Source organism: Oryzias latipes, chromosome 7, assembly GCF_053564925.1.
Source record: "Oryzias latipes strain Hd-rR chromosome 7, Olatipes_Hd-rR_3.1".
NCBI lineage: Eukaryota > Metazoa > Chordata > Actinopteri > Beloniformes > Adrianichthyidae > Oryzias > Oryzias latipes.
In genome coordinates, this window is record NC_136243.1 from 4,474,467 (window position 1) to 4,496,436 (window position 21,970).

The window sequence follows — 21,970 nt, forward strand, 5'->3', positions numbered from 1 at the left end:
CATATGAAATTATTTACCATCATCCCTTGAGTTGCAGGGGGAAACAGTCCAAGCAGAGCCGGCCCTCCTCTCCACTATACCCCAAGTTCTGCTGGAGGAACCCCAGCCGCCCCCACGCCAAACCTCCTTCACTAGGCCTGACCTTTACCCATAAATCGGTTTTTGACCACTGCATGAATTCAGCTAATTGACTCAGTTCAAACAGTTTCTATGTACATTAAGAAATTGAAACAAAGCCCCTGAAAACAGTTAAAATCTTCATGGCCTTACAGAGTTATCCTTGTTCTGCTGAGCAGCATCCACCCACTCTGAACAAAGAAAAAGGACTTCAAAACATGTTTTTTGTGAGAATCAGTGGAAACATCGTCTTTGTTTTGATTTGTAGAGCAGCAGAACCTCAGGGCTCCTCCATCTCCTGCTGCAGGTATAAATGTTCAGGGGCGAGGTGAAGGCGGCCTCTTCCTCTGAAACAGCAGCAGGTCTGTCTCTTTGCTCGTCTTCTTACCTCACTTATATCTGCATCTTACGTCTTTAAAATCAGGACAGAATCATGATGTTAGATTATTGTATTTTTGAATTTTATGACAAAGGAGTGAATTATCTGCAAACGTACACATTTTTAAAGATTCCTTTAGGGAAAAGTTTCTGTTCTGCTGCTTTTCTAGTCCATTTGATCAAAGTTCCCTGCCAAACCTGTCTGAGTTGAAGTTGCTGAAAACCGTATTTCCTGTGAAATGACTCCCCCTCAGACTCATCTCAGAGTTTCTCCCTCGAAGAATCTCAAAGAAGGAAGACTGAGGCAAGCAGGAGCTGTGCACGCCGCAACGGTAAGCTCGAGCGCTTGTTTCGCTCCCAGACTTCGAATCTTCTGTCTCTGTTTGTGCGACTTCATCGTGACAAAAACACCAGTGTGTGGAGAGTTTCACTCTGTGAGCCAGAAAGACACTTTTCAGGGACATTTCAGCAAAAGATAATTCATGTTCATGGATGTTCAGCAGCACGGGCCTCACTTTTTCAAAGAGTTTTATTACATTTCTATATTTGAAATTAAGGTTTTCTTCAGTTTTTTTTAAAGTGGGAACAAAGAAATTACTATTATTTGACATGTTTTATATTTTTTAAGAAGCACTTCTTCAAACTGGTTTTCTGATTTTCTTTACATCTGAAGTGATGTTGAAAATCCCTCACAGATACTGATGTTTAATTTTAGTGTAGATTCTTGAAAAGAGGATGCAACGTTCTCATCAATTAAGGTAATCTATCTTCAACAAAAAACAATCCTGTTTAAATCTTTTCAACGATCATGTTGCCTTAAAGATTTGGAGTTTGTGGAAAAATCCGTTTCTCGTTCACAGTCTGCTTATTTGATGTTCATCACTCAATCAGTCAAACAAACAAACGTCTCCTTTGCCAAAGACGTTAGCCTGCACCCATGTTGCGTGTTTGCACTGCTCTGTCACATCAGCTGGAGGTAGTGAGGAACACAAGGAAATGCTCTTTCCCTGCTGTCTGCTGACCTTTAATGGGCTTAAAAAATTACAAACTAGTTCATGAAAAACACAGGGCCCACAAACGGCTACTCTTCTTCTTGCAGTGTTGCATTGATGGTGCTTTCTGGAGACAGGAAACGTCTGCTGTCAAACTTCTACCGCATTTATAAAAGCATTTTCTTAATTTTCTCCCAAAAATGCTTGGGAGAAAATCATTCAAAAATGTGTCTGTCGTCTGATTTTATACGTTTACACATTAAGCTGGACGCTCCTTCTAATCTTTTTATGGGAATAAAAAATGATCAGGAGGATTCTGCTCTTTCAAAGAACATTTTCAAAGCAGTAAGAAGTTTCTGTTTCACCTGGAAAATTCTCCCTTTCAAACATCCTTTTCATGAGCACATGGACAACAAAAGCTGGAAAAATGTTTGTGCAGCAATTCATCTAAGTCTTGGAACCAGATCAAGCAAGTTCAGGGCTCTGTTAACATTCTTTTAACTAACTCTATTTACTTTCAAGATTTCTGCCTGCTTCATGAGCAAAATTAAAAAATGGGGGGGGGGGGAAACTTCAAACATTTTTTCCAAATCTTTTAACAATACTCAGTGTTTTCCAAAACAAGACTCCAACAGGGGGGACACACTGGGGTTACGACAGAAAACAGGAACTTGCAGAGAAAAAGAGTGAATGTGATCTTTTGAATGTAATTTCTCAGAAAGCCTCAACTTAAAGAAAAGGGGTGTCAGCATTTCACACCAGGACAGGCTGCCCTAATCTTTTGCTTCCACTTATGAAGAACTTTCACTCTAAAAACTCTGAGTCCCGGAGTTTCTGAAATCCACCAGTAAGATGACGTGAAGTCTGATGAAGTTTGACATGAGAGGTCTTTAAGGCAACACAACAGGTGGGATGTTTTTGGCTGAAAATGCACACAAAAGAAAATGATGCTTCATTGAAAGCGGAAAAAGCAACAGGGGGAGAGGAGCTAAAACACAGGAAGTCGCAAACATACACCATTTTTTTAGTAATTGTCATTCGGGCAACAACTATGATGATTTCTGCATTATTATGTAGAAATTAAACGTTTGACAGAGCTGTGGGTTCAAAAGGGATTTGACTGGAACACGTTTAATGGTTGTAAATATTAACTGAAGTGAGCTGAGCTGAAATGAACAGGTTGAAGTTTCAGTCTTTTTCTTTATTCTCTTCAGAAAGGGCAAAGCATGAAAAATACAAGCATACAGTGTTAAGTCATGGTGATGGAATTCCTTAACTGCAGCTCATCGAACAGCATGTTTAAAGCTGAACCGAGGGCTTTTAAAGTCATTGAAAACTGTTATTTTACGACAAATGCTGACATTTATTGGAGTGAGTGTTCCATGCAGCTTGTGTCATTAGAAGAAATGCAAACAAGTCTCCCACTCATTTGTGTCATTGCGCTGATATGATTTGGATTTGCAATTTAACAAATGAGAAAAGGAAACCCACACATTCATAGTAGTACCAGTATGAGGCATCTGCAACTTTCCAAACTAATTTGGCTGATTCAATATCAATACAATACCTACTTCCTCAAACGCTTGTATCACAGTGGTGTGAATCATATTTGAACCATGAGGCAAACCTGAGGGTGTACAGCTGTGACTAAAGTTCTCCTACAGTCAGGTCACAGACTGGGATGAGCTTTTTAAATCAACACAAAGAGACATGAGGTGAAGCCAGAATGAGCAATGAGACTGAAAAGCCACAAGTTTGCTCAGTTCTCTCACTTTCTACTGAATTCCTGTTTCTGTGGGTGTGTGTTTGCATAAGATATGTCTCTGCTGTTTGGTGTATTGTATAGATGCATGCTCTGTCTCTGATGTGTGTGTAAGATAACTTGGAGAAACAGCCCCACTCTGTCACTTTATATGCATACATATCATTTACATGTTGCTGAGGTTTACAGCAAGCTTTCAGAGCAGATACTGTATGTCATGCAGTTTCTGGAAATGGAAGTGCCAATATAATAAGTTGCTTCTATACAATAGAAGCTAAAATCTGATCAGTACTTCAGATCAGCTGAATCCCTTCACAGGTTACTAGTAGAGATGTCCAGATAAGGTCTCTTTGGTGCTGCTCTGATTCCGTGCCATTTGATTTCAAGTATCTGCCGATACTGACTCTGGAATCCTTTTGGTACACATGTACATTGGGACACACAAATGAACAAATGCAAAATAAACAGATCCAGGTTGTCCCTCTTCTTTTTCCCCATCTTTTTCTTTTCCTTTGGGCTTCTCCCTTCAGGGGTCCCCACAGTGAATCAGCTTCCTCCGTCTAGCCCTGTCTCCTGCATCATCCCCTAACACCAGCTGCCTTCATTTTTCCCTTTACTGCATCCAGAAACCTCCTCTTTGGTCTTCCTCTAGACCTCTGGCAGCTCTAGACTCAGAATCCTTCCACCGATAGAGTCACCGTCTCTCCTGAACATGTCAAACTTCATTCACACACACACTGATGGCAGCTCTGCTGACGAACACTGGTGCCAACCTTCCACCAGAGGCTCGGTGGGGTTCAGTGTCTTGCCCAAGGACACTTGGACACATGGTGGGAATTGGCCGCCCCTGTGCAATACCACAGTTCTTCTCTGGACACCTTGTCATAAACTTTCTCCACATCTACAGACAGTGTAGCTCTCTCTGACCTTCTCCGCACTTCTCTATCAACATCCACAAAGCAAATATTGCATCAGTAGTGCTCTTTCTTGGAATGAAACCACACCACTGCTCACAAATCTTCACTTCTGCTTTTAGTGTAGCTTCAACTACTCTTTCCAATAACTTCATTGTGGTGAACTTCATTCACTGTGTCTCTGTCCTTTCTTTCTTCATCTTCTTCCTCAACAGAGCTATCCTACACACCACCATCCTATGGTGTCTGGAAACACTCTCACCTACCATTATACTTTGCAGTCATCGATCTCTGTCAGATTACACCATCTATACAATATATAGTCTATACGTGTGGTTCTACCGCCACTCTTATAGGTCACCCTATGTTCTTGCCTCTTCTTAACAAATGTATTCACTATAGCCATTTCCATCGTTATTGCTAAATCAGCCACCATCTATCCTTCCATGTTCCTCTCCTGGATACCAAACCTGCCCATCACCAACATGTCCATTGAAATCTGCACCAATGACAACTCTCTCACTTTAGAGAGGCTCATCATCACTTCATCAAGGTCCAACCTGAATTTCTCCTTCTCCTCCAGCTCACATCCTACCTGTGGAGCTTACCCACTAACAACATTAACCATCATACCTTCTATTTCTGTCTTCAGACTCATCACTTTATCTGACACTTTTTTTAACCCCACTAAAAACTTTCAGCTGTACAAAACAACAGAACTCAAGAAGACTTTCAACCACAAAAACTGTTCTACTTTTCTACTACTCACCAGACTTGAACTTTTATATTTCTTTTTAAAAATTCCTCATGGTTTTTAGGATATCGCAGGTCAAAGTCGACATGTCATCTTTGAGTCAGTTTTCAGTTATGAAAGAATGAATAAACAATGAATGAATTAATAACCTCATTGTCATAGTACATTATACAAAGAAATTGAGTGCAGTGCAGTCCTCTTCCAGTGCCTTTGTAATAATATAATTATGTAATAATTATTCATCCATACTTGGTGATGGTAACTACTGTTGTAGCCACAGTCTGACAGAGGCGTGGCTGCCAGTGTATGAATGTCCCGGTGATGGTCAGAGTGATGATCATTGGACGACCCGCTCAACCCCCTGAGCCACTGCCGCCAAAAAAACCAAACAAACAAACAAATTAATTAATTAATTAATTAAATACCAAATACTCAATAAATCAGACACACACATCTATCCAGTTCACAGCTCCTATAAAGAAGTAAAAGAAATTGCATTAAAAAGCCAATCAATATCCACATTTAAAACTGCGATGACTCTTGGATGAAAACTTTTTTTTAAATCTATTTGTCCTTGATTTAATTGTTCAGTATCTTCTGCCCAAAGGCAGCAGTGTGAAGTGTCCGGGGTGGGATGAATGCCGTAACATGTTTTCAACTTTTCTGAGGAACTGTATAGTTCTTCCAGAGATGGGAGAGGGGGAAAAAGCGGCGGACAGGTTTTTGGGACGTGACAAAATAATCATATCTTGCAAATCTGCAATGTAAACACTTGAATTAAATGCACTTCTTGCCAGTAACTGGCAGCCTGGGCGCTGCACAGCGGGTGCCATAAGAGGTCCCACAGCGTCACACACCTCATCAAAAGTTGAGCGTGTCATGAAGAGTTGTTGGATCCACAGCTCCTCTTTAAAATCACCAACCACCATTTTCCAAAATGGTTTCATCTGTAGCCCCTCCCACGTGAAAGGAGCTCGCCACTCCATGGCCTGAGGGAGACGGCGACATCTCCTTTGGGAGATGATGATGAGCGCTAGAGCCGTGGCAGAAATCTTAATGTATCTTATTAGGAAAAAGTGTCCAACTATTTACTGGTTAGAACATTTCTTATTTAAAACTGCTGAACAGTCCTCTTGCATGTGTCTCTGTGTTTGGCTCAATGACATATCTTATAGAGACTGTCAATAGTCTAGCATTGACCCTGGCACTGCTGTGACATCATCCAAATGCTCCCTTGTCGTTGTTTTAATAGAATCACTTTAAAACAATACTTGTTCTCATCCGTCGCCATGTTTCTGAATGACTTATTGCCCGAGTTGGCTTGTGTTTAATCGCATTTATAAATGAATGGAAAGGGTGTAAATGCGAAATCGTGTTTTTTTGACCTTTCTAGAAATTTGATGAAGTTTTGTGCACATGTGTCATGGAAACGCAGCTGATGTTGCAGCCTCTAACTAAAGAAACTGGTCCTGAGTCACAGTGGAGATGAAACTTCCTAACACAGCCTCTATAGTGTATATATAAGTATAAATACGTCTTTTTATGATTAGGAGTAATTCAAATGGCATTATTTACATGTTTAATTGGAGGAAAATATTTGGTAGTGTCTCTTACTTTTTAATTTTTACAGTCAAGCCTTACTAATTATATTAAGTTTGATATATCTATAAATAGACATATTTATTTTGTTTGTCTTCTTTAGTAGTCTTTTGTGATTGCTTGAAATAAACAACTTTGAAAGCTGTATCCGAATTCTTCCCCAACCCTCTTCGGCTTCACCCTACTCCTACATTTTTCCCTTCAAGTTGAGAGTTATGGAAAAATTGTCTTTGAATTGGGAGGACACTACAATGATGTCATCAATAGTGGCCGGTGAGCTGCGTTAGCAAGTAGCTGCCAGCGCTCATAAAATGCATCAGTTTTACAACTTTAAAGAGTCATGCTAAAACAAAAAGACATTAATCTTCTACTTCAGAGCACACCCATGTGAAGAAATGTGTTTCTCCTCCACATCGATAACCCCACCAGTGGGGAATCCAGTCCTAAGTCATCATGGCTGCCCCCTAAAAAACAAGTTTGGACACCACTACTGTGACAGGGTGTGTCAGGGGAGAAAACCCAGTAGCAGGAAGGAAGACTCGGAACCAGTTTCCAAAAACAAGAAGGCTTTAATGCCAAATTCACAAACGTAAACTGGAGCATAGAAAGGAGATGCTCCGGCACGGAACCAAGAACATTCATAGTTTAAATAGACCCAAACATAATTAACACAAAATCAGAACACCTGTGACACACGCAGAGAGCCTCAGGAAGGAGGAGGGACTCCAGGAGAGACCACAGAGAGAGAAGGTCAGGCCATTTCATGACAACTACAGCTTCAAATGCCCCTACAGTTAGAAGGTTAGGGAGAAGCAGAAGGGTAGGGACCAAATCTAAATCCAAAGATAAAGCTAGTAGTTTGCAATATTGTCAATATAGTCATATGGCATTTCAGTCTGACCCAATATGTTGAAACTGTAACACATAGTTGACTGTCAAGGCTATAGATGCATTAATGTATAGATCACACAATTACCAGAAATTGAATTGAACAACTTAAAGCAAAGTCTTTGTGAACAGCTGACAGCTGATTTTATTTGGTAAATCTCCAGTCATGACATAATCAAACTTCTAGATTGAAATGTTTGCATTAAAAAATGTAAATCCTTTGGCCTTGTTAAATCCTAACATGTAAATTTACTATGAAATCAGGAGCATTTTGAGGCACATTCTTATACTGTGTCATTGTTTGTTAAACAATGACAAATGATTTGAAAACTTTTTTTTTGTTGGTTTCAGCTTTATAGCAACCATTTTATTTTCGGTCCTCTGGGGTTGACAAACCGGTTTATGTCATTTTTTTGAAGATTTGGCAAAGGTAAACCTTTATTTGTTTGTTTTTAAACCACGCCCACATTCCTAATACTCACATAGGTTGTGTCCTAATTCCTTCCTTACGCACTACATAGTGCACTTTATACTAGTGCATTCGCCATTTTGTAGTGCCGTCCGGATCAACAGTTCCAAAATCCAGTGCCCTAGAAATTTCCCAGAAGTCTCTGCGAAAAACCAGTGTGTATGGATGGTCACTAGATCGGCGAATATAGACCACAATGCATTGCGTAGGAACATTTTTTACCCAAAAATTTATTTAAATGTATTTGATTAATAAACCATCAACATTTTGAACTTCACAAGACAGTGGATTCGTAAATAAAATGCAAAACGCTCATATCAATTAGATTTTAACTTAGTGAAATCCATGACGTCATATCCGACGTTTAAAAACAAAATAGTAGCAAGCATGGTGTCCAAATTGCTTTTAAAATTCAGGAGTCTACATAGTGCCGCACCATATTTAGTTTTTTAGTAGTTAGGGGTTATGGTGGGAATTCAGACATAGCCATTGTAAATCATCTCTTTTCATTCAGTTTGAGCCGATAGTTAATGTATTACATTTTCACAATATTCCTGTAAAAAAACAATAGTAACGGGATTGCCATATTTGCGAGCTTGCCATGCTGTCGCTGTTCAAAATCTACAATTTTATTTCCAACGTAATTTACCAAATAGCTTCCCTGTGTGCTCAAGCAGTTAGGGGGTGATGGATAGAAATCCCCAGGAGAAATCTAAACTTGTAGATGGCCCTATGGTGATTTCTTTGTAAATTCAAGATGGTGGCCTCTCCCCAATGTCAAAGGTCAATGAAACTAAGCTGGAAGCATGTGTGTGAAATTTTGTGAAGATCGCTCAAACAAAAGTTTCTTTTTCCATATTGTAGGAAAATGTCAAAATTGCTCTGTTTCACACTTTGCCAAAAAATGGCAGTAGGTCTTTTGGCCATCCCATAATAATTTCAGAACTGTCTGTGGAAATCCCTGACACGTGTGTTTTGGTTTCGTTAGTTGATTTTCAATTTTTTTTTAACCCCATAAAATTCTCAAGTTGCATGGTTGTGTTCACATTATTTTCAGTATAAACTTACATCTTTACAGATTGTTTCACAGCAAAGTCACCAAGTTATTGATTAAGTAGGTACTTTTCTAACTAAATAATACCCGGAAATAAAAGTCATGGTTTGGTTTCAAAGAAACTTTGATGATGCAGATTTTTTTTTTTAATTTTTACACATGATCTTTAAAAACTATCATGAAAACATGCACACCTGCCTGTGTGTCTTGCTTTTAGATGAGCAGCACACCCACCAGCCTCCTCCTCAAACCAAGAACGCGGTGTCACCACATATCTCAGGAAGTCAGGTGTGCAACATGTAACATCTCACAAGGCTGGAGCAAACTTTACCACTTCCTAAACACAGGAGTATGAGCTTTGCTTGGCTGTAGTGGAAGAGGGCTTTAAGCTTTCAACACGCCACAGTCTTTCTAAGTGCTTTATTTGATTTTTAATTAACATAAAAGTTTAGAACAGTTGGGAACTGGGAGTAATCAATGGTTTATCTTTGGTTAAAAAGTGTTGTAGGGCGTGAGAGCGGTAAACAAATCTTTGTTTTCTGCGTCAGGGAAAAGGGTGACTATTTCCTGTGTTGTCAAGCACACTGAACTTGAGTGACACAATTCACTGAATGATTGAAGTATATATTTTACTCCCAAAATTTGGAACAAGTCTTGTAAAAGTCAGTGTAGAAACAGGGTTGTACTGTAAGTATCAATCACAACTGTTCTCTCATGTCATGTGTCTTCTTCCAAAGGATCCCTAAATCAAAACCATCTCACCCTCTATGTAGCAGGTAAAACTCATTTTAAACTGACACAGATTCATTCATGTGATAAGAATTTCAACAAACAAGACTTGATCCTGAACCATAACCGTGTCAGGACCAGTAGCAGGCAACAATTTTGAAATGAGGCTTTAAGTGTCAACATTTTTAATGAAACCACTGTTCTCTGTTAATGTTGTGTTGAGGAAGAAACACTGGCTTGTTTGATTTCAAAGTGTTTTGAATCACAGTCATTAAATTTTTGAAAAAATGTCACACTATCAACAAGATGGTTCTAATTTTGAATAAAGGATTGGAAGACAGTTTTTGTGCACTGTAATGCCAACAATCTAGTCTTTTGGGATGTTGTGCAGCAACAAACAGGACAAAAAGGACATCCCCAGAAATGCTGGTAGAGTTCCCAGTGCCAGAAATGCTGTTTTGGAGCAGCAAAAGACAGAAAAAACTATAACAGATGAAGAGCACGGCGACCCGTTGGCTTCCCCATTGGCTACTAAGGAATATTTTACAGCAAGCAAGGAAGGAATGTGGTAGTGTCACCACAATTTATGGGTTTCTTGAACAAGACAAGCATTTGCATTTTTCTATGTTTTATATTGGTTTGGATAAGTTGACAAATACAGTGGGGTTTAAAAGTTTGGGCAGCCCAGGTAAAATGTTATATTATTGTGCATAAAGAAGAAAAAAGAAAATCTTCAAAAGGCATCAGATTACAGATGACAAAAAAGAGGCTTTGTTTCCATAATTTAACCTTTCAAAACAACAACAACAACAACAACAACAGAAAACAACATAATGGCGTGTGCAAAGGTTTGGGCATCATGCAAAATTTATAGGATGCACCCAGGATAAGCTGAGACCTGACAGCGCCATGGATTGATCACAATCATCGTTTGCAAAAACCAGGTGATTTCAATCTCAAAGAATTGAAATAATCTGAGTCATTTGACCTTTGCCCCAACAATCAGCATCATGGGTTCTTCCAAACCGTTGTCTACTGAAACTGAAAATAGTTGATGCTCATAAAGCAGAAGAAGGCTAGAAGAAGATATCAAAGCCTTTTTAGATGCCAATATCCTCAGTTGGGAATGGAATTGAGAAAGAACAGTCAAAGGAAGTGTGGAAGTTAAAGCAAGATCTGGAAGACCAAGAAAAATCTAAGGCAGAGCAGGATTGTAAGATAAGCAAACCCACGTTTGACTGCACCATCGCTACAGAAAGACCTGCCAGACTCTGGAGTTGTGCTACACTGTTGTACTGTGAAGAGATACTTGTAGTAATATGGTCTAAATGGAAGAGTCATCAGAAGAAAACCACTTCTATGTCCTCATCACAAAATCAAACTTTTGAAGTCTGCAAATGAACATGGAAACAAGCCTGATGCATATTGGACAAAAGTCGGTAAACTGACGAGGTTAAGGTACCTTTTGAGCGAAGGTACATTTGAAGAAAAAGGGCTCAGAGTACCGTCATTTCAGGACTATAGAGTGCACCTGATTATAAGCCGCACCCATTACATTTTAAAAGGATAAACCATTTTGTACATAAGCCGCACCTGGCGATAAGGCGCACTTGAGCACATTGAAACATGTGTTGTAGAATGAGGATGTGTATGTGCTGAAACCGTGTGCCGCGTGTGTGTAAGAAAGAGGAGGGAGCGCTTGCAGCGGAGGGAGGGGAGAGTTCGTGCAGCGCAAGAGGGAGGCTCTCACTCACTCTTGCTCTGCTCGCTGCTCCTTCCTTCTACACACACAGCGCACTGACACACACACACATTCACATTGTCATTCTACTACACCAATATAGTTGGTTGTTAGTAGTCACTGTTATTTGTTAATAAAGAATACTGCGTTGTAATTATTACTTGAACCGATATTCATGCCGCTGGGGGACTTTGTGGTGGTGGGGGGGGGGGGGGGGGGTAAACCGTGACACCACAACTCCTGCTGCTTCATCACCACAGTGATCAAAAATCCCACACCGTCACAGCTCTATTCCACAGTGCCTGTGACGCGGCAGTAACACGGCAGCAACATGGTAGTAACAGCACCAACAGGGCTGGTTAAAAAAAACATACCAGTTAAAGTTACTGAGAGAGAGAAAAAAAGTCACTGAGAGCTTTCTTCATCTTCCTCCTGTGCACTGAAACCATGGAAGTCTTCCTCCTCATTGTGGGATTGGAATAGTATCAGACATTCTTGGCCACACTCTCTCAGTCTCTCCTTTGTTGTAGTTGTCAGTGTCACTCTCATCCTGAGGCAAATTCTCTCCTGAACTTGCGCTGTCCTCTCCGTCACGCAGCAGACCGGCTTTTCCAAACCTGTTGGTGATGGTGGATTTTTTCACACTGCTTTTAACGATTGCTTTAACTTGAAAGCTGCATCATATGCATTTCTGCATTTCTTCTTGCATTTTCCATGATGAGGGTCTGTTCGTGCTATTCATTCACAAAGCAGGAATTTTTCCTCACATATTTACCGTATTCCCCCTGTCTCACTTACCCTTTCTGCTCGAGCGCCCCTAGCGGCCGTTAGAAAAAATGCATTAAAAAAGAAAATATGCATAAATTAGCAGCATCATTGAATAAACCACAGGGTTGAAAGCGTGTGACAAAAGTAGCGGTTTATAATCCAGAAATTACGGTATATGTGGGGATTGAGAACTTTGGTTTAGTTTTTGTCAGTTATGTTATGGTTTTTGGTCATCTTCTGGTTTGTTAATGTCCCTCTGTCACACCAGTTTCGGGTTTGTCATGATTCACAGCTGTCTTCATTCTAGTTAATTAACCTCAGTCTATTCAAGTGTCTGGTTTTCAGTTCTTCCGTTTCAGGTCATCTGCTCTGTTCTGTTGGGTTTTTTCTCCTTTTCAAGTTTATTTGCTAAATGTCTAAGTTACCGTCTCCTGCATTTTTGGGTCCTACACCACCAGTTCCTTTACAGTTTAATGAAAAGAAGCTCTGTCCAACTGTTGAGCATGGGGTTGGATCAATTATGCTTTGGGGTTGTATTACAGCCAACGGCACAGGGAACATTTTATGAGTAGAAGGAAGAATGGATTCGACAACATTTCTGCATATTTTGGACCCTAACTTGATGGTATCTGTGAAAGGCTGAATTTGAAGAGAGGATGGCTTCTACAAATGGGTAATGGTCCTAAACACACCTCCAAATCCATGCTGGCTCACATTCAGAGGCATAAACTAAAGGTTTGGCCATGGCTTTACCAATCACCTGACCTCAACATCATTGAAAGTCTATGGGTAGACCTGAACAGAGCAGTGTGTGACAGACATCCCAGAAGACTCAAAGAACTGGAAGACTTTTATAAAGAAGAAAGAATGAAGATACTTCAAACAGGACCAAGAGACTCTTTGCTGGCAACAAAAAGCTTTTAGAAGCTGTGATGCTTTACTTCTAAATTAACTCTAATCAACTTTTGCACATGCCAACATTCTGTTTTCTGTTATTTTGAAAGGCTAAATGATCGAAATAAAGCCCCCTTTTTTTGACATATTACAAAAAAGTCTCATCTGTTATCTGATGCCTTTTGAAGCTTTTTTCATCTTTCCTTGGCTTCTTTATGCAGAATAACTGAGCGTTTCACCTGAGGTGCCCAAACTTTCAACCCTCTCTGTAGCTCAGGTTCAAGAAAATACCCTTGAGGCCAAGGTTTGGTTTCATAAGATTGAGCATGCTGACCTTCCCACTATGGCTATAGTTTATTACACAACACACTGGTGCAAAAGTATGTTTGTGATCTTGTGTTCCACTCTCTAGCAGAATGGAAGAAATCATGTGGCAGAAGCAGAAAAGGCCGTCAGTGCTTCGTCAGGTTTCCCAAACAGCTCCCAGACTGCAGCGAGGTATGCACGTTTTTCAGTATACTCAGTATTACCTATGTCTTATGGGTTAGGGTTCTGCCACCTGAAATAATTCACATGACTATTACCTCTTAAATAGTCTCCTTGTCTCTACTGATGTGGTTGTACCACATAATTTTTAGATTCAAGTCTGCTTCTAACGTTAAGTTGTGAGCTTTCATCATTGTCTTCATCTCGTAGGAAATGCAGAGAGCAGGGCAGCCATCCCTGTGTGCAAAGAAGAAGCAGAGACTAATCTTTCTCCCTCGCCAGCTTCACCAAGATCAAACCTGCATCTCCTTCCTCTGACAGAAACCGATCCAAAACCTTCTTCAGTGGAGGCCAGGCTTCATGATGGGTGACTGTCTCACATCAGCACTGAACTACAGAGAGAACTTTTTTAAGACAGCTCAATTGTTCATTGACCAAGGCTTACTCACACATAAAAATCTGTGCCCAATGACATTTGCCCCAAAGTTTTTATCAAAAACAAAGTAATCACAGAAATAATAAAGCACCTTTGTTTATGAGTTTAAACTATCAGTAAAATATATACAAGAGTCAGCAGATCAAATTCAATTCAGTTTTATTTATATAGTCCAATACTACAACAAAAGTCGTCTCAATGGGCTTCATACCGGGCAGCAAGTTATTCTTGGTTTAATTTTATCACTTGCACATGTAGATGTTTTTCAGAAGGGTTGATCCTGTCCACAGACACACTTATCCACACACTCATATATTACAAACAAACCTGTTGGATGCTTAAACCTGTATGCACATACACACCAACAGGTGCACAATGAAGGTGCAGATCAACTCACGCACACATGTCTAACATATATTTTCCTGCACACATACAAATATCCTGTTTGTGTAAAGGTCAGCTGGTACCTGTGATCAGGTGAGTCTCTGTTTTACTGTGGATGATGATGTCACGGAAGGTAGAGAGTAAAACACAAGATGTTGAAGCTTCATCCCATCTCTAAGCTTTGATCTCTTTACTTCTGGTCTGTTGATCATGCCGGAGATCCAACTTTCTACTTTCCATCATGTCAAACAAATCTCTAGTTGTTCCTGTTTCTACATTTAAAGTTTCTTCTCTGAGTCCTTCACTCCCGTCTTTCCTTTTTTCTCACTGCTCAAAAGCACACCTTCCTCCTCTTCTTCTTCCACCACAACTCATCCAATTTCCACCAGAACCCTGTAGGTCAACAGCACTAGTGCAGGTTGCTGGTACCCTTGGCCACTACAGAGGAAAGTTTAAATCTGTGAGGCACATCAATCAGAGTATAAAAGCCAAATTTGTAGTTTTCAGGATTCATTTGGCTTAAATGTTACGTCAGACGCTCTTCCTCACACAAAGCTCTGCATAGATATAGGCACTGGGTTGGGTTTCCTTGTGGTCGCATTGTCAGATGTTTAGCAAACAATTAAAAAAAAAACACTTTCACATCTCCTTACTGGTACCATTTTTGAGAAACCAGATCTGATGAGGAATTTTGGTCAATTTCATTTAACATCAAGCATCACGGTGTGTAACTTTTCCTGTACCAAATTCTAAAAATTTGAAGGAACTTATGACAGTCTATCCAAAAAGTTAAGCAAAGAAAACTGGGTGTGACTTTAAAAATAAGTATCTGAATCTCAGCAACGGTCAACTCTCTCCCACTGTTCTGTGTTTCAGGCATCTCCATTCTGACCACAGACACGATGACAGAGGCATTGCCCAGTTTAGGGTCCAGCAGGATATTGTTCAGTACATGGAGCGTCAGGTCGGTCTTGTGACACACACCGTTAAAAAGATGTGAGAACTTTCAGCCTCAGAGTGCCTTCTGTCTGTCTTCTCGTTTTCGGTCAGTCTTCCTCAGATCGGCTGTTACACAGACACCTACAATGACTCTTTGAGGAATGTTTGAAAATTACTTACTACAATTTTCATTTTCCCATTTCAACGTAATGGTACTATTTCATTGAATTGATTTGGTTCAATGTTGAGTTACATTTAAAATTCCTTTAAAAAAACTAATGTGCTTTCAGTTAGACCAGACCAGTTTTCCACCAAAAAGGCAAATTGCTACACAAACAAAGAATCTTTCTTTAAGTCGGTTTTCATGGTTCTAAACCAGTTTTTTGAGGAATCCCTTTTTTGCTGGGCGATAGCCTGAATATACATTTGATCCCCAGGTCTAATACACTATAAAGCAGGGGTCAGCAACATTTATGACATGAAGTCTCAATTCAAAAGGTTTTACATAACAACTGTGTCATCGTCAACTAAAATGCAAACTGTAATACAAAGAACTAATGAAAACCTTTCCAATAGATCTGAAATGTTATTTATGTAACAAACTGCAGGTCAAATAACTTTGCTTTCATAACAATATTGCACAAGGAAAATATGTAAAAGTTGAAAAAGTATTGTAACTATATTTGTTTGAAACCAAAAGAACTGCATGTGTGGTTTGTCATGCCTTCAGCAATACGATTGGATACGTTAGAACAAAATATCATGTAAATGTCTAAGAACTTCAAAAATGACTACTGAGATACATAGTCAACAGTTTAATTGCATTCGTGCAAGAAATTGCTGCTCAAAGGAGCCAGAAAAAATGAATAGTTAATCCAGGGAGAAAGGGCAGAGTTGAATAGGTAAGACATAACTAAGACTGTACCTACATGGATGCATGAAAAATGCATTTAATATTTGGGGGATTTTTTTAAGCACCCTGATTGGGTTTTAGTATAGCTCAGCTTCCAATTGGCGTGTGGAGACATCCATGAATAAATTTGACAAAACTCCCTCTTATCTTTGCCCTGCCCAATCTCCCTTTTTGGAATGCTGTTAAGGTGGGCGGAGCAAACTCTGGTCAATGGCTGGTCAGGCTTCATTTTAGTCGTACAGATGACCTGTCAGTGAGGTCAGAGATGATCAGACTGATTTATTTATTTTTTAATCCAAAGCTGCTGTGGAGGCTTTCTTTCATTCCTGGAGTCCCTTCAAACAAACACTCCTCTAAGTTCATGAACAGAAGTCCACTTTTTGAAAACACTTTGATGTGATTGCACATAAACTGTTCTCTACTTTCAGCTTGCTCTGGAAAAGCAGAAACTTGTTGCAATGCAGCTTCATCTGTCTGAGCACAAATACTCAGAACTGGTAGGTTTGTTCCCTGTTGACTTGAGACTTGTCCTGTACAATGCTTGACTTATTCAAATATCTGCTTAGTGTAGCCTAAAAGAGATTTTTCTGTGTTCCTCTTTTTTCCTGTAAAAAAGGGGGGCAGCAGTTGACTTTTTTTAACCTTTATTTAACCAGGAAAGTCCCACTGAGATAAAAAAAAAACCTCTTTTCCAAGGGAGTCCTGGCCAAGAGGCAGCACATTTCAACAAAAAAAATACATCTTTTTTCTTCTCTGTTACTGTAGAGGGCAGCCTCAGGAGGGCCATACAGCCTTCCTCTTTTTCTACACCAGCCTAACGGAGCCAATGAAGGAAGGACTCATCATAGGGATGTCAAACAACTGGAAGAGTTAGCCCAACATGGCTTTGCCATTGCCAGTTCTTCTCATCTTCAGCCAGGTAACAGGTACACTCATACTACTGATGATTCGTAGGTCAATCTAGATCATTTTAACCCAAATTAATGCAGACCATTTTATTAAAGCAGGTCGCCTGTATTATGTACAGTCAGGGCAATGATCAACAAAAGTAACAACAGATGTCCTCAAAGGGATTCTAGTTTATCCCTGGACTGAACAAGCAATGATCCACTGTGGAAAGGAAAAGCCCCTTAAAAAAGAAGAACTGGAAAGAACCTACAACAGAAACAGATCCAGTAAGGACAGGCATCTGCTGTGACTGGGGCTGAGGTACTACTGAAAATGTACTATTGTGAATGGATGGAGAACTTATCCAAAAATCACTGTGGGGTGAAATGAATCCTCTGTAGATACCAACTAAACCTCTAGTGTTTATTGGAAGGCCCGATTTTAAAGAGTTGTGTCCTGTGGACAAAGAGTCACGCAAAACGTTCTCATCCCAACCCAGCCTTTTTATCCAGCACTTTCAAACAACACCAATTAACCTGAGCCCAACAAGGGTTTACAAAAACAGCACTAGAATATTGTCTGAAAGCACAATGATACTGACAGTAAGAAATAACAGAAAAAAGAACGTTTAGTAGACTTCACAACAGCACTAGGGATGATGTGAGATCAATCCCCCATGGAACCATCACTTCACATCACATCAGTATCTACTATTGCTCATGGAGAGAAGCGGTGGACTGGGGTGAGTTTACTTGTAAGACCCCAGCTTTGCTGCTAAGTGTTTGGAATTCTTACTTGAACATTTGAGGGTCATGTCCCGCCTCCCTGAGGATCTGGGCATGTCCCATCGCAACCCTGTGGAAGACCCAGGCCTGTGAACAGCTGGAGGACCTGAAAGAGGAACGTCAGTGCATCTTGGCTTAAACTGTTGCTCCAACGACCAAGATGAGTGTGAAAAAAATGGATGGATGGCTCACATGTTCATTGTAAACTTCAGTTTAGTGTCAATATCAACATTTACTACATTTTGTAAAAAGGTTTTTAATCCAGCCATATTGTTAGCCTTGACGTCTGAGTGTTTTAATGGTTTATCTTAAAAGAATAAGCTTCCACTAAATGACAAGGTGTAAAGTGGATCTTTTTCTTCTACTGTCTGGTGGAAGAAGCCATGTTTGATGTAAGTGGTAAGTACTGAAATAAGAACAACACAGATGTGGATAAAAACAGAATCACTTGAATTAAAGAGAACAAGTGTTGACATGAGACTGTTTTTGTGTTTTCCAGATTTGGTCCCAAGTCTTGATTTCTACAAGTACAACAACATCAGGCCTCCGTACACCTATGCATACTTGATAAGATGGGTAACAATCGATTTATCCTCAAACTTCTTCACACAAACAATCAAAAGACTTCTTATCTGTAACAACATGCTTAATATTATTCATCACTTACTGCCATTGCCTCACTTATATTGTGTTGTATGGACATTGATGCTTTACAGCATTCAACATTTATAATTATGTGTACAATGACGTTGAATTTCCATTTTTGAGGCACAGTTGTTAAGGAGAAAATTTCAAAGGGGCTTTTTGTCATAAACGTGACTGACCCCTGCTCTAAAGTTATGGTCGGCCTTCGGATTGAGCTAAACCTCTGGTTGTAACTAACGGGAACCTTCAGACTCTGATGGAATCAAAATGATTGATGTTTAGATTTGGAATAAAATGTGTAAAGGGAAAACTAACATAATTCTTGTAGGGAGTGTTTGTTGTGCTTAATTTGGCATGCTTTAAGATACTTTTGTTGTGTTTCTTCAGTCCATCCTTGAGGCTCCAGACAAACAGCGCACTCTGAATGACATCTACAACTGGTTCACCAGTATGTTCTTCTACTTCAGACATAACTCAGCCACTTGGAAGGTCTGAACTCAAATCCAACCCCCTCAGAATGCCTCACTCAGGCATATGCCCATGTGTTGACGTAAAATGACAGTGAAGCAGCTGTAGCTGGATGAAAAACAAAGCTCCGCTAAGAATGTGTTCTTGTTCCAGAATGCAGTGCGGCATAACCTGAGCCTTCATAAGTGCTTTGTGCGAGTGGAGGGAGGGAAGGGAGCGGTGTGGACGGTGGATGAACGAGAATACCAGAGGAGGAAAGGGCAGAAATATCACAGGTACTTCAACCACTTCCTACTTGTAGAGCCAGAGAAGGTCAAAGATCTGTAAAGTATCAGGACACCTTTTGACGAGACTGACCTGGGCTGTGTGTGTTCAGGGACTGTCCCAGCAGATGGCTCCCACCCTTCACTCATTACTATCCAGAGAGGCCATGAACGCCAGCAGTGTCTGCTTCACGTCACATCCACACCGGCGGGTTCCCTCGTTCCGAGGAAGGAAAGTTGTCAAAAAGACATTTATAGAATGAAAAACCTGCAGCCCAAAATACTGACTCTTGCCTTTCTCACACTTTTCTGTCTCTGCTCATACAACAACAGTAACTACTGCAGATTCATCATGGCTGTTTTTGATGGTATTTAAATCATTCTAAATAATGCTGGAGTTTTTCCTCTGTTAAAAGATTAATTCGTTTAAGACATTTCTGTTGGAATTTTTAAAAGAAGTAAAATAAAAACTGTTCAAATAGCCTTTTATATTTTGGTTTAAAAAAAATACTACCTGTAAAAAACAATTCAATGTATTTGAATATTTGAGTGCTGGACACATTCTAGTATTCATGTTGGGCAGTTCTGTAGTGAAGTTTCTTTTGCATAAGTTTGGTCTGAAATCACAATTTCAGGCCTCCTTTTTCCACAGTTCTGTGTTGTCTGTGGAGGAAAGTGGAGAGGAGAGGCCCAAAAACCTCCCACGGACACAGTCTGCCAGTGTAGCTTTGTTCTGTGCCCTCGTTTTTCTGTTGGCTGTGGCTTCTCACGGAGGTTACCGCCCACTCACCTGTGGTTCTCCATGGTGTGGCACACAGCTGCCTGCACGTAGCTCCATTTGTTTCAGCAGTGTTTCTTGTTGCGTCTGAACTCCCTCACTACTCGCTACTTAGTGCTCTAGATGGGGCGTTTACCGTTCTGTTGGGGTTTCCAAATCTGCAATTCCAATATCCAGTGCCCCAGAAATTATTTTGTGAAAAACCCAGTGTGCACTGAAGCTTGCTGAATATAGACCATAATGCATTGCTTTTGAACACGTTGTCATTGTAAAAAAATGTATGTGAATTTATTTTTTATAAATCACCTAAGTTTTCACCATCAGAACACAGTGGATTCAGAAATAGTCTTTGTAAAATGTTCAGATTTATGAGGTTTTTACTTTGGCAAATGGGTGATTTCATATTTGCTGTTAAAAAAAAAGTGAGCATGTTTACGAACTGTATAAAAGTGCAGGACACTGAATAGTCCTACACTGGTAGGAGTTAGTGAATCATGAGGGAATTCAGGCACAGCCTTAGTGTCCCTGTTTGAGTCCTAATTGTCATTGAGTTCTGATCTATTCAGTTTACTTTTGACCATTGCTACACTACACTGAGTACAGTGGTGTTTTCTTTGCTTGGTTTCAAGTTTTTGTTTGTGGATTTCTCCCACCTCAAATGAAGTGTTTTGTTATTAAATGACTAGAACTCCATGAAGCCGTGCTTGTCCTGTTCTGCATCCAGGTCGTCCTGAAAGGTTCTGACATCTATGGGCTTTTTTGTGTTTACATGTATTGTGTCTTGCACAGTCAAGGACAAAATTCAACCATGTTACCAAAACATGTGGAGTCAGTTATGCTACATTTTTAGAAGTGCCAGCATCTTTCTATGGTGTTTGTCATCAGTCTAAAAACTCCTCAAAATTAAAGTTAAATGTGCATTTTAATAATAAACACTTGATTGTTTAGTAGTAAGTACTTTGCCCTGCATTGTGTACTAATACACCTCTTGTATCAGGACATTAGTTGAATCTAGAGTGCTATAGAAGAAACAAAATATGCAGGAAAGACTATCATTAGAAAACACGAACTATACATTTATAGATATAATGAATGGAAATGTTCCATTTATCAAGGCTTGGAAGTATGTAAAGTTTATTCAGTTTTGATAGCAAAGAATGATGTGAACAACAGAAGCTATGATCATTTCCAGCAGAGCTAAAAAAGGAAGAAGAAGAAAAACCGCTTATTGCCTTTTATAATACCAGGTAAGAAGAAAGACAGGCCACTAACAGTAATGTGTAGGAGAAACTCAGCACATGTTCTATGTGGTCCAAGCAGACCTTTATTGAATTCAAAATCAATTACACTGTTAGATAAATGTGTTTCAAGCCTTTAGTCGGAATTTTTGTGCCTCCTTTGACGACTGAATATTTTGTTTTTGACATGGGACATCAGAGATAATGAAAACTCTGAGTGTGGTGCAGTGACCGTTGCAGTGCACATTAAAAGTCCAAGAACAGTTTTTTTCTATTCCACATTTTTTCTTTTTAATCTTTGACCTAATGCCTTCCTGTCAGCACAGTATACTTTAGTAGCATCAGTTTGTATGGTCTGGAAATGTGTCTAGAGACAAAAGCAAACATATCTCTACAGTGACTGAGACGTCCCCCATGGAAAATGGTCAATGGCGCCAATGCAGCAGCATGGCAGCCGGTCTGCTGCTGTTTGAAATGAATGTAATAAATGGAACTGTGCAAATAAGGATATTTACCCCCAGAGACTGGTTTATTTGAGATCTTGGGAAACTTGATTTTAGGTAATTGTTTTTATTTGCATTTTATTGTTTTATCTTTTTATCTATTTATTGTGTTTTAATTTGTTTTAGGAATGATTGTATTATTGAGGTCAGGGCAGCTGGCCTCTTGAAATTTCCTGTCTGTCTGT

At 39.8% G+C, this 21,970-nt stretch overlaps 1 protein-coding gene across 3 annotated transcripts; it reads left to right on the forward strand.

The window, feature by feature from the left end:
- The first annotated feature begins 356 nt into the window (after positions 1 to 356).
- foxp3b (forkhead box P3b) lies at positions 357 to 21,792 on the forward strand. 3 transcript variants are annotated; one of them, XR_013657171.1, is made up of 11 exons: positions 357 to 479; positions 750 to 827; positions 13,472 to 13,557; positions 13,756 to 13,912; positions 15,242 to 15,329; positions 16,646 to 16,714; positions 16,983 to 17,136; positions 18,390 to 18,466; positions 18,923 to 18,983; positions 19,157 to 19,278; positions 19,380 to 20,737. XR_013657171.1 is itself a non-coding variant. In XM_011472998.4 (11 exons), the coding sequence occupies exons 3-11, from the start codon at positions 13,476 to 13,478 to the stop codon at positions 19,435 to 19,437; spliced, it is 909 nt and encodes a 302-aa protein (XP_011471300.1). In that variant the 5' UTR covers positions 357 to 479; positions 750 to 827; positions 13,472 to 13,475; the 3' UTR covers positions 19,438 to 21,792. The 3 variants fall into 3 exon arrangements, 2 of the variants coding, with proteins under 2 accessions (XP_011471300.1, XP_011471301.1); XM_011472998.4 differs by having other exon boundaries at positions 18,923 to 19,024; positions 19,380 to 21,792; XM_011472999.4 differs by having other exon boundaries at positions 13,475 to 13,557; positions 18,923 to 19,024; positions 19,380 to 21,792.
- Positions 21,793 to 21,970: the final 178 nt, after the last annotated feature.

What these genes read in the sequence shown, in the direction of transcription:
- foxp3b (XM_011472998.4), top strand. Translation starts at nt 13,476, where the DNA reads ATGGAAGAAATCATGTGGCAGAAGCAGAAAAGGCCGTCAGTGCTTCGT. An exon ending in GAGGCCAGGCTTCATGATGG is followed by an intron (nt 13,913 to 15,241) that starts GTGACTGTCTCA and finishes TCTGTGTTTCAG; the next exon opens with GCATCTCCATTCTGACCACA. An exon ending in AAAGGGCAGAAATATCACAG is followed by an intron (nt 19,279 to 19,379) that starts GTACTTCAACCA and finishes GTGTGTGTTCAG; the next exon opens with GGACTGTCCCAGCAGATGGC.